The 26,183-nt window shown below is 44.3% G+C and overlaps 1 protein-coding gene across 1 annotated transcript in view; it reads left to right on the top strand.

The window, feature by feature from the left end:
* The window catches only part of LOC115102716 (leucine-rich repeat and immunoglobulin-like domain-containing nogo receptor-interacting protein 3), a 59,715-nt gene extending 33,972 nt beyond the window's left edge, over window positions 1–25,743 (top strand). Inside the window, exons 2-4 of the mRNA XM_029622950.2 lie at window positions 23,226–23,838; window positions 23,953–24,696; window positions 24,876–25,743. Of these exons, the coding sequence (XP_029478810.1) occupies window positions 23,272–23,838; window positions 23,953–24,696; window positions 24,876–25,448 (1,884 nt within the window). The 5' untranslated portion in view covers window positions 23,226–23,271 and the 3' untranslated portion in view covers window positions 25,449–25,743. The remainder of the gene's footprint in view (window positions 1–23,225; window positions 23,839–23,952; window positions 24,697–24,875) is intronic.
* The last annotated feature ends 440 nt before the right edge of the window (window positions 25,744–26,183 follow it).

The following is a 26,183-nucleotide window of genomic DNA, read 5'->3' on the forward strand; positions in this document are numbered from 1 at the left end:
CACACACACACACACACACACACACACACACACACACACACACACACACACACACACACACACAGGGTGCATTAGAAGGGCTGCTCACTTTGAGGTAAAAAACCTCCAGGGAAATGAACACTCACTCATACGTGCACACACACAGACACGCACACACTTGCGTGCACACAGTTTCACACACATAGGCCTCGTCTCTTTCAGGTGAAACTCCTCAACACGTGACACACTACGCCGCCAGGGACTCAAATCCTGCAGTGCCAGACGTGTCCCCCTGCTTGAAAATTACAGGCCTCTCTCATCTTTTTAAGTGGGAGAACTTGCACAATTGGTGGCTGACTAAATACTTTTTTGCCCCACAGTATATATATATCCTGTATATTTCCTTAAACATCCTGTGTTGTGTGCTTATTCTTTTACCATTGATATGTTATTTTCAGACCTTAAGGTGCATCAGGTACTGCTGGAACGTCTACCAATGGCATGTCTATCTTTTTGTGAAAAATTACACTGGTCACTCATCATGCTCATCATGCATTAATAAAGTATTTATAAAGTATAATTAGCCCACACTGTAGATGAGGCCACACAAAAATCTCATAAGGACATATATTAAACATCTTATGAATAAAGTAATGATTAATAAGTGATGAAAAAATGATTTACTAATCAATTATAAATGCTTTATTAAGTATAGACAACTGTACAGTCATTAAAAAGTGTTGCCTAACTTCAGGGTTACTTCAGAGTTTGTTAGGGGTTTGCTCCGTCTCCCACTTTCTCTCATTATCTCTCTCTGTATCTCTCTTGTCTCTCTTTTTCTCTCTGTATCTCTCTTTCTCGCTCTCTTTTTCTCTCTGTATCTCTTTCTCGCTCTCTGTATCTCTCTTTCTCACTCTCTCTGTGTCTGTTTCTCGTTCTCGTTCTCTGTCTCTGTTTATCTCTCTCTCTCTCTGTATCTCTCTTTCTCCCTCTCTGTCTGTCTCTCTGTGTCTCTCTTTCTCACTCTGTCTTCCTAATTGTATTAAGAGTCTAAATAACCTCTACTCTCACTAGCTAATTAGAATTTAGCACAAACAATCGCGTGCCAGAATAAATGACTGAATCACGACACAAAAACACACACACAACACCACGCAAACACACACACTAACACCCACAAACACACACAAGAGTAAGTGGCTTGTAGTCTGTTATCTGTGTACTAACGGGCACAATGCCAATCTACTAATCACAGAGATTTCTTCATCTCACCCAGAAAGACTTGCTCACATACTTATGGCAGCGCAATGCCCTAAATGATGGCATGCCATGGCTCTCTGTTCTTATTGGAAGCTACAAGGAAGGACGCCAGAAAGATAGCTCTGGTCATCATGTATATCAGTCCCTTCCCCATTTAGCCCCAACAATCTCCCTTGTCTGCCCACTGACCGGTGGAAACTTCCCAGCAACTGGTGGATTTACGGTAAAAGAGCACAGACTTGACCTTTGAACCCAATCACGTGACTGCTTTAGGCACTGGAGGGGGAAAAAAGGGATGTCACAGTGTAGAAATAGAATGTATGGAATTACACGTGTGTGTCATATGAGAGCTGATCAGCTGTGTGATTAGCATAAGTGTGTCATCTCGGAGGAACGTTGAGGAGTTTCTTTGTTTTGTTGACAGGCACAGAAGTAGCAGAGTGTTACTTTATTCAACAGCTCAGCAAAAACAATGTTCAAGTGCTTAGTGGCTGCATGGTGAGTCTTGTTGTTTATACTGTACCCGGTGTCCCAAAGCTGCAATGTTGGGAAAATCCCCCTTCCAATTTACTTCATATTTATAATGTCTCCAAGCCCCCTTATTTGCGTGTGGGTGAGTACAAGTCAGTGTGTGTGTGTGTGTGTGTGTGTGTGTGTGTGTGTGTGTGTGTGTGTGTGTGTGTGTGTGTGTGTGTGTGTGTGTGTGTGTGTGTGTGTGTGTGTGTGTGTGTGTGTCTTTGCGTGTTTGGGGACCCATGTGTGTGTCTGGCAGTGTGCAAATATACAGTATGTGTGTGAGTCATAGTGAAAAGCAGGTCACTGCAAGGTGTCTAAGTCTTTAGCTTAGCCAAAGCTATTTAAATGTTCCGTTCTACAGGCGTTATCTCCAGCCCTGCTCTTAAGGGACACGTTCCACGGCATGATCTTATTGTAGCGCCACTGACTGCAGCTATGGAGTTATGATGTATAGAGTGTACGACTTAGATACTATCGTTACTCAGCACAGGGGTAGCTCTCAATAGTGTAAAATGGCCTTGTCTCCTTGTCTCATCTCCTTGATCTGCACTGAACTGACGAGACAGGCAAGTTTAAGCAATATGGATGCCCGACAGGAATTGTCTTTCAACCATCCAGTTCTTCCATGTCAGTTCAAAAGGAGGAAAGGAGAGGTGAGTTTAGACTTTTGAGATGCACCCTGTTTCAGAAATCCCTGTACTGTGAAAGGATGGGAATTAACAGCCCAAGACAAGGACAGATAGCCACACTTCAGACACCTGGATCCCCAGTGAGTCCAGAACAAGCATCCCTACCTCGGTGACAGAGCATGATGAGGTCTGTTAACCAATCATACTCATCCCGGCAAGATAACAACCCACCCTTCATTAGAATTATTAGTGTTTGTTTCTGTGTGTGCATGTACGTGCTTGCGTGTGTGTGTGCATGCGCACGTCTGTGTGTGTGTATGAGTGCATCATCTCATTAGCAAGATTATTACATTAGCTTAACAGCTGGAGCAGTAGAGAGGGGGAAGCAAGGCTGAATCATGTCATGAATCACCCACCTCCAGCCTTTTCTCTTACCCATCACCTCCCTATCTCCTCCTGGACCACCATCTCTGTGTGTTTTTATGGATACAGTATATTCATTGTGTATCCATATGCAACAATAACAATTACAGCCAAACATCTATAGCTGTTTGGCTGTGCTTGCTCAGCAAACAGGGGACATCCTAAGGACATGTGGGGACATTCCCATTAGGTCCCACTGATGTTCTGAGAACGTTCTAGGAAAATTAAAACACGACTTTAACTTCAGTACAGGTCCCGGGTTTGGGCACAGTATAACGTTATAATAAGGTATTTTGATGTCCATTAGGGAATGTTATGAAAAGGTTCCTATCTGATTCTGAGAGAACGTTATCCATGAGACATGGAATAAAAGAAGGAAGGAAAGCGCTGCTAGGGTACACATTAGTAGGTCTTTGTAGTGGTCTTTGGTAAAAGGGGTAAATTGGTCACCAAAAAGAAAGGAAGGCGAAGGCATTTTTCATATAATGAATAAAAATGCCTTTATTTGTATGTCAATGGAACCAAGATTGAGAAGCTCTGACGTGTTTCGGCTGCATGCCCTTTGTCAGGGAGTACAAAGATTCAATGATACAATGTCTTATTTTGAACAAAGCATTTTCCCATCAACCCTGATTGAAAAGTGAGTGGTTACAGAATACTTCATCGTTAATAGTCATAGGACAACATCTAGTAAACGATAATATACAGTGCCTTCAGAAAGTATTCATACCCCTTGACATATTGGTTGTCTTACAACCTGAATTCAAAATGGATTAAATTGATATTTTTTCTCACCCATATACACACAATACCCTGTAATGATGACGTGAAAACATGTTTTTTTTTTATATGTTTGCAAATGTATTAAAAATGAAATACAGAGATATCATCATTTACGTAAGTATTCACACCCCTGAGTCAATACTTTGTAGAAGCACCTTTGGAAGCGACAACATCTCTGAGTCTCTACTGGCTAAGTCTCTAAGAGCGTTGCACACCTGGATTGTACAATATATGCACATTTATATTTTCTAAATTATTAAAGCTCTGTCAAATTGGTTGTTGATCATTGCTGACAACAATTTTCAGGTCTTGCCATAGATTTTCAAGTAGATTTAGGTCCAAACTGTAACTTGGCCACTCAGAAACATTCACTGTCTTCTTGGTAAGCAACTCCAGTGTAGATTTGGCCTTTAGGTTATTTTGTTATTGGTTATTTTGTTTTTGGTTTAGGTTATTGTCCTGCTGAATGGTGGATTCAGCTCCCAGTGTCTGGTGGAAAGCACACTAAATCAGATTTTCCTCTAGGATTTTGCCTGTGCTTAACTCCATTACGTTTATTTTTTTATCCAGAAAAACTCCACAGTCCTTAACGATTACAAGCATACCCATAAAATGATGTAGCCACCACTATGCTTAAACATAAGGTATTGTATTGGATTTTCCCCAAACATAAGACACTGTATTCAGGACAAAAAAATGAATTGCTTTGACACACTTTTTGTAGTATTATACTTTAGAGATCTGTTGCAAACAGGATGCATGTTTTGGAATATTTTTTATTCTGTACAGACTTCCTTCTTTTCACTCTGCAATTAAGTTAGTATTGTGGAGTAACTACAATGTTGTAGTTTTCCCCTATCACAGCCAATAAAATCTGTAACTGTTTTAAAGTCACCATTGAATGGTTTCCTTTCCACTCCAGCAACTGAGTTAGGAAGGACGATTGTATCTTTGTAGTGACTGGGTGTATGATACACCATCCAAAGTGTAATTAATAAAGTGTTAAAAAATGTTTTACCCATTTACCAATAGCTTCCCTTCTTTGCGAAGGATTGGAAAACCTCTTTGTGGTTGAATCAGATAATTGTATGTGTGGGGTACAGTGATGATGGAGTCATTCAAAAATCATGTTAACCCTATTACGTCCATGCAATTTGTTATGCGATTTAAGCAAATTTTTACTCCTGAACTTATTTAGGCTTGGCATAACAAAGGGGTTGAATACTTACTGACTCAAGACTTTTCAGATTTTCGTTTTTTATCAATTTGTAAAAAATAAAAAATAAAAACATATTGTGGGGTATTGTGTGTAGGCCTGTGACACAAATTTTTATAAATTTAATCCATTTTAATTTCAGGCTGTAACAAAATGTGGAAAAACGAAATGGGTGTGAATACTTTAACTGCCTTGGGAGGAAGACCTCACTATTTGCAGAGGGAATTCACTTTTGTTATTATCACCGCTGTTTGCCGTTTACATACCGCCACAAGCTAACACAACGGCGGCACTCGGCAAACTGTACAAGACCATTTTAGCCAGCAAGAATCCTTTCATCCGGATGCAGCATTTATCATCACAGGAGATTTTAACCAAGCAAGTTCAAAACAAATTATCCCAAAATATCACCAACATGTCTCCTGCCCCACGAGAGGCAACAACGTGCTAGACCACGTGTACAAAAACATATGTGATGCATACAAAGTCATCTCCCGCCCCCACTTCGGCCAATCAGATCACGTCTTTCGGTTCCTACTCCCCACCTACAAGCAGCAACCCAAGAGGAATTCACCAGAATAGAGAATATTGAGGTGCTGGACAGATGTGGCGGACTTCAATGCTGCAGGATTGTTTTCAGAATACTTGTTGGAAAATGTTCAAAGACTCATCCAAAGATACATCCATCAACACTGAGGAATATATTGTTCATCGTCAGTCACAAGAATTGTCAGGAAATGTGTTGATTCTGTTGTACATTGTACCCACAATAACAATCTGGACATACCCCAACCAAAAACTCTGGATGAACAGAGAAATCCTTACCGTGCTAAGAGCCCGTACTGCAGCATTCAATGTCAGCCAAACAAACCCTAATGAGTCGGTTGCGCACGATGCTTACAAGGCAAATAGGTACGAGCTTCGCAAATCCATTCGGGAGGCATAAAGACAATATAGCCTGAAATTTGAATCACTGTTCGATAACTCAGACTAGCGACGCATGTGGCCAGGACTACAGGCTATCACGGACTACAAAGGCAAATCCAGCTGTGTGGTGCCCACCAAAGCCTCCCTCCGAGACCAGCTCAATGCATTCTATGCTCGCTTCGAGGCAGACACCACCGAGCCTTCCAGAAGGGCTCTAGCTGATCCTGTCAGGATAACTCTTAAGAGAGTGAATACTTACAAAGCCGTGGGTCCAGATGGCATCCCTGGCCGTGTCCTCAGAGTGTGCACTGACCAGCTGGTAGGGGTCTTCTCGGATATCTTCAACCTGTCCCTGTCACACTTGTTTCAAGGAGACCACCATCATCCCAGTTCCCAAGAAAACCAAGGTGACAAGCCTAAATGTCTATCACCCAGTCATCATAAAGTTATTCGAGAAGCTTGTCATGGCCCACATCAAGACCAGAATGCCGGACACACTGGATCCACTGCAATTTGCCTACCCCTCCAATAGATCCATGTTATATGCTATTTCCATCGCAATTCATATGGCCCAAACACACCTGGGTAGTAGGATCACCTATGTGAGAATGCTGTTCTTTGACTACAGTTCGTCATTCAACAATATTGTTCCCTTCAAGCTCATCACCAACAGGAAGAGGATGCCAATATTCAAAAAGAAAGTGAGCAAGGGGTGGGGTCCAAACCAATGTGGTGGTAATTGCAGTGAAATGTTCTGTCCACTGTGTACACCTCCAAAATGTGAGTGTGTGTGTGTCCGTGTGTGTGTGAGATAACTGAGTGAGGAATGGGTGTGTCGAGATGCAGAGAGACAATGATAGCACAATGAGAAATGGAAGGTCCCGTTCATATTAATAGGGGTTGATTAAACTGGGAGGGTGAAGGAACACACACCTGGGAGCTGATTGTTTCTTTGTTTTCTCTTGGTAGCAGGCTTATTACTGAGAGTTATGGGACGGGGTGAGCTCCACTCTGTCTCTAGGCTTGTTACAACACAAAGGGAGAGGGGGACACACACACACACACAGTGGGACACACAAAGACTCACTTAGTTCCTTTTTGTCTCGGGCTGTGTACTCCCCTTAGAGTGCGGTATTGAATAATAAATTGCAACTTTTATGCTTTACACCACAATCCACACATGCACGTACACACACTCTCTGACACACACACACACACACACATAAACACGCATATGTACAAACACACCAATGGAGGCTACTGAGGGGAGGATGGCTCATAATATTGACTGGAACGGAGTGAATGGAAAGACGTCAACACATGGAAACCATGTGTGCTACTGTAGAAACGACAACACAATATACAGAAAATCAGGAACTTACTTTGATAGGAACACACACACATGTCCAAAGTTATTATTTGTAAGGAAAACTAAAATGAAGGCAATGTGAGAGTCAGCCAGAAAATGTGCCAAGGGGGAAACGTTTGTGAAAAGCCTGTTCTGACGAGAGATGCGCAAACGTCTGCATACTTGATCTGGGGAAACACGGGGGAAGAGCTTGGGCTCTCATCAGAGAGATGTTTGTCCGGCTCAGTAAAGCCACAAACATAAATAGTCCGCAACAGTGAAATGGGTTACTTCTTATGTGAATTAATGAGTAGGCGGAACACGCTCAATTCAAATCATTTGAAATTGTCACGTTGAAACATATCCTATAGATAATTAGCAGGCAGCGTGCCTTGGTTTTAGGGCAGCGTGCCTTGGTTTTAGGGCAGCGTGCCTTGGTTGCCTTGGCGTAACGATCCAATTTTGGAGCAGTGAGTGCATTCTGACATCACCCCCCAAGGGGCAACAGTTTGGAACTCACGCGTGGAAAGGTTAAAAGTCTAAGCCTTACTGCAATTAGCCCATAGAAACGCATTGAATAACAGATTCATACATAGAAAAACAATAACTCAAAAGAACGTTTTTTTAAAATGTCTTTTTAAGTGTCTGTCCTATATCTAAGAGATATAAGAAAAATCAGGAAACTATATATCTGAATTTTTTTTTTTTGGACTGTTGTTTTCTGCTCTTTTGTAGATGTCAGGAGTTGTACTTGATGTGTCAGACATTCTAGCTGATGTCTAGTTCCAGTGTGATTTGCAGGCTTTTAAAAAAGAGCTTATTGTACTATCAGAGATGTGGTATGCTTGCTTATCTAAGATGTGATGAGAGAGGGAGAGACAGATAAACACTACCGTTCGAAAGTTTGGGGTCACTTAGTATCCTAGTATTTTTTTTAAATTGAAAAAAAAAAAATTTGTCCATTAAAATAACATCAAATTGATCAGAAATACAGTGTGGACATTGTTAATGTTGTAAATGACTATTTTAGCTGGATTTGGCCAGCTACAATAGTCATTTCCAACACTAACTAGCAATGTCTACACTGTATTTCTGATCAATTTGATGTTATATTAATGGACAAAAAAAATTGCTTTTCTTTAAAAAACAAGGACTTTTGTAAGTGACCCCAAACTTTTGAACAGAGAGAGAGAGAGAGAGAGAGAGAGAGAGAGAGAGAGAGAGAGAGAGAGAGAGAGAGAGAGAGAGAGAATCTGTCCTTCACATATCATCTCCATTCAGAGAGGTTTGTGTCATCAGCACATAAGAATTTCCCGGTGGCCTTTATTCCTTACATCTCTCTCTCTCAATTCCCCATCTCTCTCTTTCTGTCTTTCAACGCTTCATCGCTCTCTCTCCATCTCTGCCGCGCACACACTCTTTCACTCTCACTCATTGTTTGACATGGAGAGCATACAGAATGTGCCCCATATTCATCGGTTGCACCTGACGTCATAAACAGTGGTGCCTGCCATGGAGGGATGCTATTACCTTGCAGTGTGTGTCCATGTCTATATGTGTGGGTGCCTGCATGCGGTATGTGTTTGTGTGTGTGTGTGTGTGTGTGTGTGTGTGTGTGTGTGTGAGTGTGCGTGCGTGCGTGCGTGCGTGCGTGATTGCTTGTGTGCGTGTCTGCTGGACACTTTTGTGGCCAGCCCAAAGTGAGCAGCAGAGGTCCACTTATAGCTAACAGCATGCCACCTGAAAATTTGGCCTGTCAACTTCATAATGTCAATGACAGCTTTTGGATACCTTCCTTGGATCGATATGCAGTAATTCATTTTGAAGATACAGGCACTCTTCAATCAAATTTAGATAGACATCTCCCAAAATCACACAAAAAACTTTGACTGTGACAAAACGTATCATAGGCTTTCTGGCCAAGTTCAAAAGACGGAGATATTTCTTTTGAAAACTGATATTTGTATTGATTTCTTTAGCAGGAAGACATTATCCTATGGCCCTCGTCAGAACATTTGACTAAAACTTATGAATCACCATTAGGGTAACCTGTCTCTCTGATTCTTATTTAATGGTTGTTATTGAGATTCGTTAATGTGTTTGTTTCTGTAATGAGCTGAGGCTCATGTGAGGACTCGTGTCTGTCTTGGTCATAGTTTATATTTTCCGGCTAGGCTTTTATCGAAATCTCTTCTTCTCTCTCCATTTCCTTCCTTCCTTCCTTCTCTCTCTCTCTCTCTATCTCTCTCTCTATGTGACCTCATATTGAGGCCGTGGGACTGCCACAGTAAAGCAATGGGAATGTGATGCTAAGCCCTGTGCTACGCTTGGCTTGGGCTTAAAATGGGCAAACTAAGCATGGATTGAATATGGGACTTACTGGTACTTAGCTATGGAAAGCACTTTCCCCGGGAAAGTACAGACTTGTCAAGTTCCCGCCTCAATTTGTCTCGTGACAAGAAATGTAGAAGCTCTCCGAATATCCTGCTGACTGGATGACTGCTCTCGCCTGACTGCTACTAAATTGGGTTTGTGTGAGAAGGTTTACGAGGCTTACAAAGCATGTGTGTGTGTGTGTGTGTATTTGTCCCTCCTCTAGGGATAGTAAATATCTACTGTGTAGTTGTGTATTTGTGGATGGTTGAGCAGGCTGCTGTCTCTAAACCCAGGCATGGCTTATGGAGAGAGAGGCTGGGCTTTAGGGAGGACCATGCTCTACGGCCCATATACCAGCCGTGCCAGTCAACATGTCTGACCTATTTACACACACACACACACACACACACACGCACACACACACACTACCTGATACCAGCACAGGGATGGAAACAGACACACAGAGTCAGACAGACGTATGTATTTGTGGACACACAGACAGAGCAACAAAAAAAAACAGTTTATACATGCTCAGGATGAACCCTGTGCTTTGTATGCTGACAACTACTAGCATCTTGCAGGTCTCTCTCAAAATGATAATGTTGATATCCTAAAAGGGGGTCTGACCTATGTTCCTTCAGCCCTATGACTCTGAAAAGCTTCTACCCCCAAGCCATAAGACTGCTAACCAAACTATCTGCGTTAACCCTTTTAACATTCACTTTTTGCCGTTACTGTTATCCATATTATCTATCCTGTTGGCTAGTCACTTTATTCCTAGTTACATTTAAATTTAGCAGACTCCCTTATCCAGAGCAACTAGGGTTAAGTGCCATGCTCAATGGCACATTGACAGATTTTTCACCTAGTCAGCTCTGGGATTCAAACCAGCAACTTTTCGGTTACTGGCCCAACGCTCTTAACCGCTAGGCTACCTGCCACCCATACGTACCGATCTACCTCAATTACTTCGTACCCCTGCACATTGACTCGGTACTGGTATATAGCCAAGTTATCATTACTCATTGTGTCCATTATTACTTTTATTATTAAGAGTGATTACTTTCATATTATTTAGTTATTTTCTCTCTCTCTGCTTTGTTGGGAAAGGCCCGTAAGTAAGCATTTCAGTCTAAGTCTACACCTGTTGTTTACGAAGCATTTGACAAATAAAAATGTATCTGATGTTCCCTCAGCTCTCCATGTCTAACAATGACAAAGAAAATCTAGACAAATATGTATGGGACCTGCTGAATATTTTCAATCAATATGACCTTGATTCTTTGGTCAATATTACAGCAGCCCCAAATGCATGTTCTGAGATGTAAAAAAATATATATACTGTTGCAATCGGAAGTTCACATACACCTTAGCCAAATTCATTTAAAGTTTTTCACAATTCCTGACATTTAAACATAGTAAAAATTCCCTGTCTTAGGTCAGTTAGGATCACAACTTTATTTTAAGAATGTGAAATGTCTGAATAATAGTAGAGAATGATTTATTTCAGCTTTTATTTCTTTCATCACATTCTCAGTGGGTCAGATGTTTAAATACACTCAATTAGTATTTGGTAGCATTGCCTTTAAATAGTTTAACTTGGGTCAAACGTTTCGGGTAGACTTCCACAAGCTTACCATGATAAGTTGGGTGAATTTTGTCCCATTCCTCTTGACAGAGCTGATGTAACTGAGTCAGGTTTGTTGGCCTCCTTGCTCGCACACACTTTTTCAGTTCTGCCCACACATTTTCTATAGGATTGAGGTCAGGGCTTTGTGATGGCCACTCCAATACCTTGACTTTGTTGTCCTTAAGCCATTTTGCCACAACTTTGGAAGTATGCTTGGGATCATTGTCCATTTGGAAGACCCATTTGCGACCAAGCCTTAACTTCCTAACTGATGTCTTGAGATGTTGCTTCAATATATTCACATAATTGTCCTGCCTCATGATGCCATCTATTTTGTGATGTGCAACAGTCCCTCCTGCAGCAATGCTTCACGGTTGGGATGGTATACTTCGGCTTGCAAGCCTCCCACTTTTTCCTCAAAACATAAGAATGGTCATTATGGCCAAACAGTTCTATTTTTGTTTCATCAGACCAGAGGACATTACTCCAAAAAGTTTTTTTATGGCGGTTTTGGAGCAGTGTCTTCTTCCTTGCTGAACTAGGACTCGTTTTACTGTCGATACAGATACTGTTGTTTCCTCCAGCATCTTCACAAGGTCCTTTGCTGTTGTTCTTGAATTGATTTGCACTTTTCGCACCAAAGTACGTCCATCTCTAGGAGGCAGAACGCGTCTCCTTCCTGAGCTGTATGGCGGCTGCGGTACCTTCAGGCATTTGGAAATTGCTCTTGTGGAGGTCTCCAATTTTTTTCTGAGGTCTTGGCTGATTTCTTTTGATCTTCCCATGATGTCAAGCAAAGAGGCACTGAGTTTGAAGGTAGGCCTTGAAATACATCCACAGGTACACCTCCAAGTGACTCAAATGATGTCAATTAGCCTATCAGAAGCATCTAAAGCCATGACTTCATTTTCTGGAATTTTCCGAGCTGTTTAAAGGCACAGTCAACATAGTGTATGTAAACTTCTGACCCACTAGAATTGTGATACAGTGAATTATAAGTGAAATCATGTCTCTGCAAACAATTATTGGAAAAATTACTTGTTTCATCCAAGAAGAAATGACCTAACCGACTTGCCAAAAACTATAGTTTGTTAACAAGAAATTTGCGGAGTGGATGAAAAACAAGTTTTAATGACTACAACCTAAGTGTATGTAAACTTCAGACTTCAACTGTATATATCAGCATCTACTGAAGTAATTGTTTATAATGATTGGTTCAGATATGTAAAATTATATGACATAGAATCCACTGAAATATTCAATCATTTGTGACCGGAAGTTTAAAAATGGCTCCTCTCACTTGGATTGCCGAACCCCGGTTTAGAAGATAGAACTGAGTGAACGTAGGGCAGAAGGGACATGGGGCTGAGGAAACATAGGGCTGTGAGAACATAGACATGATCCCTCAAGTTAGTATTCATCTTATTGTGACTAACCTGTATGAATAAAGGTAAAGGCCTAGATTCAATCAGTTAACCATTAACCTGCATATTATAGCTTTTGTTTAGGTGTAACTGCATTGGAGCTGTCAAATCCACAAGCGGCTCCCGGCGTTATCCCTATTGCAGACATTGCCATTGGATGCACCGAGTTCTGTTAGTACAAATCCTATGCAGCCGTGTTACAAGCTCAAACACTGGAATTTGTGACGTAATCTACTACTCAAAAAAGCTGATATAAATCCTTGTTATGTCATTTAATTATTTTCATTGAGTGTCATTATTTCTATACATTGTCTATTTATTGTATTTTTCTATACACTTTCTCGTTCTGAACTTCTAATACGGGGGATTTAAGAACAGATGACCACAACAGCAGCCGCTAACCGATTTGACAGCTCCAACACAGTTACACCTCCATCGTCTCCTAAACAAAAGCAATGACATGCTATGCAGTTGCCGGTAATCGCCTGTTAACACCGAACAGATTGACTCTAGGCCTAAATTAAATTTGCCAGTGGTATTGCGTGGACATCTGGCCTATGTTGGGTGAAGTGTGAGATCATGCTGTTCTGTGTGTTTGGGGACTAGTGGTGGGTCTGTTCCTCTACCCCTTCTCATCTCCCTCAGGTGGAGTCTTTACATCTGGCTGGTGTGACATTCACAACACTGTGTGAGTTTGGGTACCGCTGGTGTGCTGCCCTGGCCAACAGAGGGGCGCAGCTAGGTGGTGTGTTTGTGCCTGTGCATGTGTGTGCGTGTGTACGTGTGTGTGTGTTTGTGTGTGTGCGTGCGTGCGTGCGTGTGTGCATGCGTGTCTAGGCAGGTGGTGAAACCAGCTCTCAAACCAACCCACAGCCTAGTAATGAGGAGAGCCAGACAGAAACTGTAGTTTTCGCATCAATATTTTCAGTCTTGTCTGCATATTCAATATTCAAAGTTAGCTATTAATGTTTGGTAGCGCGATTGGGTTTGATTTGAAATCGATTTCCATATGTGTGATTTCCAAATGTTATTTTTAGGAGATCATGATATTCTACTGCCATCTGGCTGCATTAATGATGCATGTTAACAGGGCTGTAGACCTGTCTGGTCTGTGAGTGTGAGAGTCAAAAATGAATCTCCTGTATAGATACAGAGTTATCCTCTCTATCAGAGCCATGTATTTCTGCCCTGAGGTATCCTACAGATGGACAGGCTAATGACACGAGTATACTAACAACAATGAATCAACAACAGTAACAACACATACAGTACATCAACAAGACAGACAACACTATACCAACTGCAATGACAACACTTATCTACAGTATTTATAGTTTGCAACAGCAGATAGTGATACATCTGATAAACCAGCCAGGTCACCCGTGATACAAGTCAGTATTCAACATCCATCCATGTCCGAGGGCATCGGGAGAGCACATGGAAAGCACACAACAATGAGCGCTGTTACGTTCAAGTAGGTTTCGGTTTTGCAAGGGTGTTGTGTGCAGGGATGGTGGATGGGCATAAGCACCAACTGCCCATAAGCATCTCCCTCTGGTGCCAAAGGTTGCATGTTCAAATCCAATGATAGAAAGTTGTTTTTTCAGAATTTTGTTTTAATCTCAAACCTAACCCTAACCCTAACCTTAAGATTTTGGAGTTAATGCCTAAACTGAACCATAACCTTAAAAATTCTGAGTTAATGCCTAATCTTAACCATAACCTTAAAAATTCTGAGTTAATGCCTAAACTTCACCTTAAACACTTCTAAATTTGACGTTTGAGAAACATGGATGAATTTCTAATTCAGTTAGTTAGTTGGATAAAAGGACCAGCCATCACAGACAGAGGCCCCACTGCCTCCATCACTCACCCCACAAATGGAACAGTGATCTAGGAGAGGAGAAGGGGAGGTGATGGAATGGAGTATATTGAAGCCTCTGGGGGAGGTCTGCCCTTGGCCCAGTTCACAGTCCTCATTCATGCAGTGACTCAGTCAGTGAACCATAGGATGACACAGGGGAGAGGAGACCTACAGACCTCATCCATTACACTGAATAACAGCCAGAGAAGCCAGGCAAGGGCACACACACACACATACACTAACAGACAGGCACACACACACATACACACATAAACACCCATAGGCTGGTATAAGTTATGAGAGTGGTTGTTCAGTGGTCTTGTTAAGATGGTTTGCAATGAAGTGAGAGTGAAGCTTGGCCGGGTATTTTGATCGCTCATCTGTTGCTGCAGAGGTTGTGTCATGAAGAAGTAGCTATATTTGTCACGTTTCCCCCAAAAATTCAATTTCCAGCTATCATAAAACAGGCAGGATCCTTCAGATATATGAGGTGTCTGGCTAGGCTATGATTTGACAGGGCGGGGATGTGTGTGTGTGTGTGTGTGTGTGTGTGTGTGTGTGTGTGTGTGTGTGTGTGTGTGTGTGTGTGTGTGTGTGTGTGTGTGTGTGTGTGTGTGTGCGTGTGTGTGTGTGAAAGAGAGAGGCTGGTTTTCTAAACTTGATATCTAGTTGTGTATTCAAGCTCTCTATCGAGATGGGGACCTCTTCCAGATAGGCCTCAGGCTAAGATTGAGAGCAGGCAGCAATCTGTGTGGGTTTACCAGGGGCTTTGTGTGTGTGTGTGCTCTACATCAAAAAATGGTATTCACTGTAGTTGTTTCACCTGTCTCTGTGCTTGTCTCCACCGCCTCCAGGTGTCGCCCATCTTCCCTATTATCCCCAGTGTATTTATACCTGTGTTCTCTGTTTGTCTGTTGCCGGTTTGTCTTGTCTTGTCAAGCTTACCAGCGTGTTTTCCGAGTTTCTGTTTTTCCTAGTCTCAGTTTTTTCTGGTCCTCCCGGTTTTGACCTCTTCCCTACCCTGACACTAATACCCTGACTACACCGCTCACGTCGCGTGTGCGAGCATTGCAAAATACATTTTGAAATCTATATTATTCAATTATTGCACCCACACTGCTCGCGCGTGCCAAATAGAAGTCAGTTCTATTTGTGACGCAGATCGCACTGCAAGTCCTTCCTCTCCCATCTCCTCATTGGTTTATAGAAGCAGGTACCCATGTGCCATCTCCTCATTGGTTATACCCACATAGGTGACTGAAAGACTAACAAGGTCGGTGGCGGTAATGCACCTAATTTATGAAAGTTGCCAATCGCAATATAAAGTCCAGAGAAGAAAAAGCCTGGAAGGAGGAGAGATGACTAGCCATGTAATAGCAGAAAGAACAGCCAATGACTTGGGTGACTGGAGTCTTTGACAGGAGTCTGTGACTGGAGTCTTACGCAATACCCTCTGTAGCACCTTACGGTCAGATACTGAGCAGTTTCCATACCAGGCGGTGATGCAACCGGTCAGTATGCTCTCGATGGTGCAGCTGTATAACCTTTTGAGGATCTGGGGACTTATGCCATATCATTTCATGAGGGGGAAAAGGTGTTGTCGTGCCCTCTTCACAACTGTCTTGGTGTGTTTGGACCATGAAAGTTCATTGGTGATGTGGACACCAAGGAACTTGAAACTCTCGACCCGCTCCACTTCAGCCCTGTCGATGTTAATGGGTGGCCTGTTTGGCCCACCTTTTCCTGTAGTCAACGATCAGCTCCTTTGTCTTGCTCACATTGAGGGAGAGGTTGTTGTCCTGGCACCACACTGCCAGGTCTCTGACCTCCTCCCTATAGGCTGTCTTATCGTTGTCGGTGTTCAGGCCTACCACTGTTGTGTCATCAGCAAACTTAATGATGGTGTTGGAGTCATGCTTGGCCACGGAGTCGTGGGTGAACAGGGAGTACAAGAGTGGACTAAGCGCGCACCCCCGAGTGGCCCCAATGTTGAGGATCAGAGTGGCGGATGTGTTGTTGCCTACCCTTACCACCTGGGGGCGGCCCGTCAGAAAGTCCTGGATCCAGTTGCAGAGGGAGGTGTTTAGTCCCAGGGTCCTTAGGCTGAGCTTTATTGGCACTATGGTTTTGAATGCTGAGCAGTAGTCAATGAACAGCATTCTCACATAGGTGTTCCTTTTGTCCAGGTGAGAAAGGGCAGTGTGGAGTGTGATTGAGATTGCGTCATCTGTGGATCTGTTGGGGCGGTATGCGAATTGGAGTGGGTCTAGGGTTTCTGGCATGATTGTGTTGTAGTGAGCCATTACCAGCCTTTCAAAGCACTTCATGGCTACCTACGTGAGTGCTACGGGGAGGTAATAATTTAGGCAGGTTTACCTTTACTTTCTTGGCCACAGGGACTATGGTGGTATGTTTGAAACTCTGTCAGGGAGAGGTTTACTACTGCTCTCTCTTCGTCCGCCCACGTGTTCTCGCACACCCCGAGAGCTTCTGGTCAGCGGGGTGGTGGCACCGGGATCCTCATCTCTCCCAAGTGGTCATTCTCTCTTTCTCCCCTTACCCATCTGTCTATCGCCTCCTTTGAATTCCATGCTGTCACAGTTACCAGCCCTTTCAAGCTTAACATCCTTATCATTTATCGCCCTCCAGGTTCCCTCGGAGAGTTCATCAATGAGCTTGATGCCTTGATAAGCTCCTTTCCTGAGGACGGCTCACCTCTCACAGTTCTGGGCGACTTTAACCTCCCCACGTCTACCTTTGACTCATTCCTCTCTGCCTCCTTCTTTCCACTCCTCTCCTCTTTTGACCTCACCCTCTCACCTTCCCCCTCTACTCACAAGGCAGGCAATACGCTCGACCTCATCTTTACTAGATGCTGTTCTTCCACTAACCTCACTGCAACTCCCCTCCAAGTCTCCGACCACTACCTTGTATCCTTTTCCCTCTTGCTCTCATCCAACACTTCCCACACTGCCCCTACTCGGATGGTATCGCGCCGTCCCAATCTTCGCTCTCTCTCCCCCGCTACTCTCTCCTCTTCCATCCTATCATCTCTTCCTCTGCTCAAACCTTCTCCAACCTATCTCCTGATTCTGCCTCCTCAACCCTCCTCTCCTCCCTTTCTGCATCCCTTGATTCTCTATGTCCCCTATCCTCCAGGCCGGCTCGGTCCTCCCCTCCTGCTCCGTGGCTCGACGACTCATTGCGAGCTCACAGAACAGGGCTCCGGGCAGCCGAGCGGAAATGGAGGAAAACTCGCCTCCCTGCGGACCTGGCATCCTTTCACTCCCTCCTCTCTACATTTTCCTCTTCTGTCTCTGCTGCTAAAGCCACTTTCTACCACTCTAAAGTCCAAGCATCTGCCTCTAACCCTAGGAAGCTCTTTGCCACCTTCTCCTCCCTCCTGAATCCTCCTCCCCCTCCCCCTCCTCCCTCTCTGCAGATGACTTCGTCAACCATTTTGAAAAGAAGGTCGACGACATCCGATCCTCGTTTGCTAAGTCAAACGACACCGCTGGTTCTGCTCACACTGCCCTACCCTGTGCTCTGACCTCTTTCTCCCCTCTCTCTCCAGATGAAATCTCGCGTCTTGTGACGGCCGGCCGCCCAACAACCTGCCCGCTTGACCCTATTCCCTCCTCTCTTCTCCAGACCATTTCCGGAGACCTTCTCCCTTACCTCACCTCGCTCATCAACTCATCCCTGACCGCTGGCTACGTCCCTTCTGTCTTCAAGAGAGCGAGAGTTGCACCCCTTCTGAAAAAACCTACACTCGATCCCTCCGATGTCAACAACTACAGACCAGTATCCCTTCTTTCTTTTCTCTCCAAAACTCTTGAACGTGCCGTCCTTGGCCAGCTCTCCCGCTATCTCTCTCAGAATGACCTTCTTGATCCAAATCAGTCAGGTTTCAAGACTAGTCATTCAACTGAGACTGCTCTTCTCTGTATCACGGAGGCCCTCCGCACTGCTAAAGCTAACTCTCTCTCCTCTGCTCTCATCCTTCTAGACCTATCGGCTGCCTTCGATACTGTGAACCATCAGATCCTCCTCTCCACCCTCTCCGAGTTGGGCATCTCCGCGCGGCCCACGCTTGGATTGCGTCCTACCTGACAGGTCGCTCCTACCAGGTGGCGTGGCGAGAATCTGTCTCCTCACCACGCGCTCTCACCACTGGCGTCCCCCAGGGCTCTGTTCTAGGCCCTCTCCTATTCTCGCTATACACCAAGTCACTTGGCTCTGTCATAACCTCACATGGTCTCTCCTATCATTGCTATGCAGACGACACACAATTAATCCTTTCCCCCTTCTGATGACCAGGTGGCGAATCGCATCTCTGCATGTCTGGCAGACATATCAGTGTGGATGACGGATCACCACCTCAAGCTGAACCTCGGCAAGACGGAGCTGCTCTTCCTCCCGGGAAGGACTGCCCGTTCCATGATCTCGCCATCACGGTTGACAACTCCATTGTGTCCTCCTCCCAGAGCGCTAAGAACCTTGGCGTGATCCTGGACAACACCCTGTCGTTCTCAACTAACATCAAGGCGGTGGCCCGTTCTTGTAGGTTCATGCTCTACAACATCCGCAGAGTACGACCCTGCCTCACACAGGAAGCGGCGCAGGTCCTAATCCAGGCACTTGTCATCTCCCGTCTGGATTACTGCAACTCGCTGTTGGCTGGGCTCCCTGCCTGTGCCATTAAACCCCTACAACTCATCCAGAACGCCGCAGCCCGTCTGGTGTTCAACCTTCCCAAGTTCTCTCACGTCACCCCCGCTCCTCCGCTCTCTCCACTGGCTTCCAGTTGAAGCTCGCATCCGCTACAAGACCATGGTGCTTGCCTACGGAGCTGTGAGGGGAACGGCACCTCAGTACCTCCAGGCTCTGATCAGGCCCTACACCCAAACAAGGGCTCTGCGTTCATCCACCTCTGGCCTGCTCGCCTCCCTACCACTGAGGAAGTACAGTTCCCGCGCAGCCCAGTCAAAACTGTTCGCTGCTCTGGCCCCCAATGGTGGAACAAACTCCCTCACGACGCCAGGACAGCGGAGTCAATCACCACCTTCCGGAGACACCTGAAACCCCACCTCTTTCAGGAATACCTAGGATAGGATAAAGTAATCCTTCTCACCCCCCCTTAAAAGATTTAGATGCACTATTGTAAAGTGGCTGTTCCACTGGATGTCTTAAGGTGAACGCACCAATTTGTAAGTCGCTCTGGATAAGAGCGTCTGCTAAATGACATAAATGTAAATGTAATGTAAATGTTTAAAATGTCTGTGAAGACACTTGCCAGTTGGTCCAGTCATGCTTTGAGTACATGTCCAGGTAATCTGTCTGGCCCCACGGCTTTGTGAATGTTGACCTGTTTAAAGGTCTTGCTCACATCGGCTACGGAGAGAGCTGGTGCTCTCATATGCATGCTTCAGTTATGCCGTGTATTCTCTCTAGGAACCTGGGAGAATATACAGCATAATGTATAGAGTATTACCATATAGAAGATGAACCTCGGTATCCTACCTCATATTTTGCTCTTCATCTAAGGAGAATGTTGATTGGGTTTGACGTTTGTCGATTTTCATAAGATCAAATACTCCTATGCTGGGATTTTGTAGAAAGCCTCAAATTTGATAGTTTTTTTGTGATAATTTTACAGAAATAGGCATAACAATTCCTTCACAATTTCCAGTGAGCGTTTTGTCTCATCCAAATGTGGGAGAACTTTGCTTGCCCAAAGTTCAATCAAAGCTGCAAATAAATAGTCCTAAGGAAATAACTATGCAAGTAGGGAATATTTTTCATCTCTTTGAGACAGAGACAGACAGAAAGATGGCTCTTTGCCCCCATGACTCAACCCTTGAATGGGGCCCGATAAACACAAACTAGCACATATATTATTAATCTGTTTAGCTCTGCCTGAAACACAACCAATCTTCCGAGTGCTTTTTAACATCCCTCCAGTAAAGGCAGTGTAATATATTATAACACCCTCTCCTTCTCATTCATCTTAAAGGGATAATTCAGGATTTTTATTTACTTCCCCAGAGTCAGATGAATAAGTGGATACCATTTTTACGTCTCTGTGTCTAGTGTGAAGGAAGTTAGAGGTAGTTTTGTGAGCCAATGTTAACTAGTGTTAGCTTATGCTAGTTAGCAAATGCGCTAACACTAGTTAGCAACTCCCTTCATAATGGACAGAGACATAAAAATGGTGTCCACTAGTTCATTGGGGAAGATATTATCCTGAACTATCCCTTTAAGATCCCAACTTTTAATGCAGCTCAGACTTAGACCTCTTAAAGATCGGACCCTTTTTTTCCCATTTTCGCCTAAAATTACATACCCAAATCTAACTGCCTGTATCTCAGGCCCTGAAGCAAGGATATGCATATTCTTGGTACCATTTGAAAGGAAATATTTGAAAGTTTATGAAAATGTGATAGGAATGTAGGAGAATATAACATCTGATAAAATATTAAATCTGATAAAAGATAATACAAAGAAAAAAACAACCTTCTTTTGTATTTTTTGTTGTACCATCATCGTTGAAATGCAAGAGAAAGGCCATAATGTATTATTCCAGCCCAGCTGTAATTTAGATATTGGCCACTAGATGGCAACAGTGTATGTGCAAAGTTTCAGACTGTTCCAATGAACGATTGCATTTCTGTTCAAAATTATGTATCAAGACTGCCCAAATGTGCCTAATTTGTTTATTAATAACTTTTCATGTTCAAAACTGTGCACTCTCCTCAAACAATAGCATGGTATTCTTTCACTGTAATAGCTACTGTAAATTAGACAGTGCAGTTAGATTAACAAGAATTTAAGATTTCCACCAATATCAGATACAGTATATCTATGTCCTGGGAAATTTTCTTGTTACTTACAACCTCATGCTAATCGCATTAGCCTACGTTAGCTCAACCGTCCCACAGGGAACCCACCAATCCTGAAGAAGTTTGTCTGCTTTTTTCATGGTGTTTCACAGCTAATAACAGCTAAGTGAAGCCAATACTTTGCATCATCAATCCTTTAATCAAGTCTTTTTAAAATAGCAGCCTTTAGATTTTAGAGAGAATAAATAATCTTCAATGTTTCCTTATAATAAGATTATTGTGTGGCTCTTTAATTCCTGTTAAACAGGCTGCACTGTACCTGTTTCATCTTTGATCCCTGACAGCGTGTTCCATAGGTGTCAGTGTCGATCCCGCTCCCATTTACCTCTGATGTGCTAATTGTGTTGAGCTGATCTCAGCTCTCTTCTAGTGTTTAACTGGAGACGTGGAGGGAATGAGATACAGGACTAATGAGATGGAGCTCTAGGTTTGTAAGCCAGGGGCCTGGTGAAGTCTGGGTTCTGGTCCCAATATAAAAACACTAACTTATCATCACTCCCTGTCCACTTGAAGGGGCATCACATCCTCTTTATGAAATGTTCAACCAAGGTCACGGACTTCCGTACGTTGTTGTAAATGAGAATCGGTGCAATCAATGCTGAACCTGTGTGTGTGTGTGTGTGTGTGTGTGTGTGTGTGTGTGTGTGTGTGTGTGTGTGTGTGTGTGTGTGTGTGTGTGTTTGCGCGCGCGCGCGTGCGTGTATTGGGGCAGTACTGAACGTTCTGAACCTTTTGGCTGGTGTCCTCTGGCAAATCACTCAATGACAACATTGAGTGGGCGATTTGACAGGTTGCTTGAAGGAACATTTAAGCATTAGCGGAGAGTGGAGAGAAGAACAACATGCATTTTTTATTTATTCAAAGTAAAATGACACATTCAAAGACACACTCACAGTCACTTGCACACACATTCCCACAAAATGACTCATAGTGGCAATGAGACAACAGGGTTTGCCTGAAAACGTTATCTGAAATGTCTGTAAAATGTGTGTGTATGTGCGTCTTTGCATGAAGAAAATGTTGTGTTCATGTCACTGTGACACACATGACACACGTATACTGTGACACACTGTGACACACATATACACACAGATTTTACAGGAATTTCAGGGGACGTTTCCAGGGTAACCCTCTCTTTGCATCGCATCGTATGTTGTGTGTGATGAATTCAGTGTGCGTCGAGGTACGAAGAAAGCACAGAGAGCGAGGAGGAAAGAAGGGGAGGAAACATGCATGAATTCACAGGCTGCTACTCACTCACGTGATTCCCAATGCCCTTGTTCTTCTGCTAAATGAACAAGTATCCTCACTACAGATGTAGGATCTTAATTTGAGCCAGTTTGCTACAGCAGGAAAATATTCCTGCATCAACAGGAAATGGGAATTATTATGTGGATTATAATTAATTGACATTTTTGTAGGGGTTGATACATTTTTCATAAGGGAAAATCAAGTCTGAAAGTCTGGAAATTACAAACTTCATAAGTATTTTTAAACCTCTAATACAAGTTTAACATTTCCTGCATTGAACGGTGATCCAATTAAGATCCTATATCTGTATCTTAAACAAAATAATGTGCTATAAAGTGATGGTGTCAGTTGTATAGTAAGGTGCATTGATTATTCAGGACACTGAATGTAATTTTTATGAACATAAATGTGTTGATAGGTGTTTTAAAAGACTTCTCCATCTGTCTTCCTCTCCTCCCTTCACCCACACTCTTTTCTGTCTGTACTTTCCATTATCCCTTCCCCATCTCTTAAATGTCTTACCTTAATTCTCCCTTCTATTTTTCTCTATCTTTCCCTCTCTTTCTTCAACCTCCCTATCGCTGTCTTTATCTACCTTCTCCCCCACATTTTCTCCCTTTCTCCTCCCTACTCCTCTACTCTTTATTCCCAAACTTTCTCAATAACCTCTCCTCCCTCTGTCTCCCTTTCCCTATAGGTGTGTAGTACACTGACCCTGCCTGTGATAGGCTAGGAGTCAGATCATGACCAGCAGGGCCATGATTGGCTCCCTGGGCCCCAGTGTGTGGTCCCTGATGCCATGGCGGTGGGTGAGTCTCTGGGGGCCGGCCCTGCTGCTGGTTACCATTATATCCCTGCTGCCAGGTAGTTGCCAGGCATGCCCCCCGCGGTGCGAGTGCTCGGCCCAGATCCGGTCAGTCTCGTGCCAACGGCGGCGCCTCACCAGCATCCCAGAGGGCATCCCTACAGAAACTCGCCTCCTGGACCTCAGCCGGAACCGGCTCCGCTGGGTGGAAATGGGCGACCTGGCACCGTACCCGCACCTTGAAGAAGTGGACTTGAGTGAGAATCTCATTGCCACGCTAGAGCCCAATGCGTTCTCCAATCTGCAGAGCCTGCGGGTTTTACAGTTGAGGGGGAACCAGCTGAAGCTGGTACCCATGGGGGCCTTCGCCAAGCTGGGAAACCTGACCACGCTGGATCTGAGTGAGAACAAGATGGTGATTCTGTTGGACTACACCTTCCAGGACCTGAGGAGTCTGAGACACCTGGAGGTGGGAGACAACGACCTGGTCTACATTTCTCATAAGGTAAGCTGTTATCCATCTGTTTTCCAAGTACATTCTCTAACCTTTTATTGATTATATTATGTTTCCACAATTGGCACTCACATCTAATCAAGTTCAATCTGATTGTATTTGAAGGCCTTTTCTGGTCTTCTGGGGCTGGAGGACCTGACCATCGAGCACTGCAACCTGACGTCCATCTCTGGCCAGACACTGTCCTACCTACGCAGCCTGGTCACTCTGCGATTAAGGCACCTCAGCATTGCCGCCCTAGAAGACCACAACTTCCGCAAGCTTAACAACCTGCAGGGGCTGGAGATCGATAACTGGCCCTATCTGGAGTACATCTCCCCGCTCAGCTTCCAGGGTCTGGACCTGTCCTGGTTGTCCATCACTAACAGCAACATCACCTCCGTCCCCTCGTCCTCCTTCAGGAACCTGATCCACCTCACTCACCTCAACCTGTCTTTCAACCCCATCACCACTCTGGAGCCCTGGGCTTTCAGGGAGCTGCTGAGGCTCAAGGAGCTGATCATGGTGAACACGGGCCTAGCTACGGTGGAGCCCCACTCCCTGGGCGGCCTCAGACAGATCCGGGTCCTCAACTTCTCCTCCAACGAACTCCAGACCCTGGAGGAGGGATCGTTCCACTCTGTAAACAGCCTGGAGACGCTGCGGGTGGACGGGAACCCGCTGCTGTGTGACTGCCGTCTGTTGTGGATCCTGCAGAGACGCAAGACCCTCAACTTTGACGGCAGGGTGCCCGTGTGCGCTGGGCCGGAGGAGGTGCAGGGGTATAGCCTTAGCACCTTCACCGACTCAGCGCTCTTCGATCACTTCACATGCCAGAAGCCCAAGATACGCAACCGCAAGCTTCAACAGGTAAGAGTTATTATCCCACTTTGCTGTACACGTAAGCATAATGTAACTACAGTGTAGGTACACATTGATATGTAGTACTTAAAGCTTTGTTGCCTGTTTCAGTTTTGTGCCTAATACTTAATTCATTCATTAATTTATATATTCATTCATTCATTCATCCATTCATTCATTCCACTAAGGTGACGGCTCGTGAGGGCCAGCCAGTGAGTTTCCTCTGCAGTGCCGTGGGAGAGCCCGCCCCCAACATCATGTGGATCTCCCCTCAGCGCCGAATAATCACAGCCAAGAGCAATGGCCGCGTCACTGTCCTCCCAGGAGGGACGCTAGAGATCCGCTATGCCCAGGTCACCGACAGTGGCACCTACATGTGCATCGCCAGCAACGCCGGCGGCAACGACACCTACTTTGCCATGCTCACCGTCCGGGGCGCGCCGCTGGATGCCGCGTCGGCTTTCTTCGCCAACCGCTCGCTGTACGGTGGCGAGTTCTTCAACGACACAAACCTGAACAGCACGCGCGTCTTCCTCAAGTTCACCCTGGACCTGACCACCATCCTTGTCTCCACGGCTATGGGCTGCATCACCTTCCTAGGCGTGGTGCTCTTCTGTTTCCTGTTGTTGTTCGCATGGAGCAGGGGGCGGGGCCAGCGCAAGAATAACTTCACAGTGGAGACCCCTTTCCGGAAGGCCGAGGGGCCTGCGGCCACGGGTAGTGCCGGAGGAGCCCGGAAATTCAACATGAAGATGATATGAAACAACGCAGCCAAGGGCCAGACGGGGGAGGCATAAGCATGTCCCGGAAACGTGTTTGACAAAACACACAGCCCTGACTCGCAAAGATTTTTTTTTTAATGAAATTAAATCCAGACAGTATTCACACATGGCATGGCCAGATTCGATTGGATGATGACCTTGATCTCACCAGCTCTTACTTGTTTTATTCAGCTTGTGGTACAAATATGTATTTAAAATAATTATAAGATCTTTCCAGTGAATAAATATAACATTGTCATTGAGCTTGATAAGAATTATAGAAGTTAAGAATTTAGTGTGATCTTTTACTGGGTGATTACTGTGTTGTGAAATGCTTGTAGGTATGTCTCTCTCACAGGAAGTGACGTCACAGGAAGGGAAAAGGTCTTCCTGGAAGCTGTGTACTTGTAGTGGTCATTGCACATAGGGCATGGAGAGACACGGTCATCAACTTATCACAGTATTTGTAGTCTTGCTTTCTTAAATTCTGCCTTTTTGAGAAATATTGCAATAGCATGTACATATTGCAATTTAAAGTCAGTTGTATAGTAATAAGATTATAGTATTGAATAAAAACAAGCCATTTTTGTAAGACATTTGGAATATGATTTCCATTGTCACATTTATAAGACAGCATCAAGGCCACAGCTGAACTGAGGAAGGGTGTGCTGAGACAAGGACTCCAGAAAGACATTGAATCCAAGTGAAATGAATACAGAAAATTACTTCAATCAT

This window comes from Oncorhynchus nerka, linkage group LG20 (genome assembly GCF_034236695.1).
Source record: "Oncorhynchus nerka isolate Pitt River linkage group LG20, Oner_Uvic_2.0, whole genome shotgun sequence".
NCBI lineage: Eukaryota > Metazoa > Chordata > Actinopteri > Salmoniformes > Salmonidae > Oncorhynchus > Oncorhynchus nerka.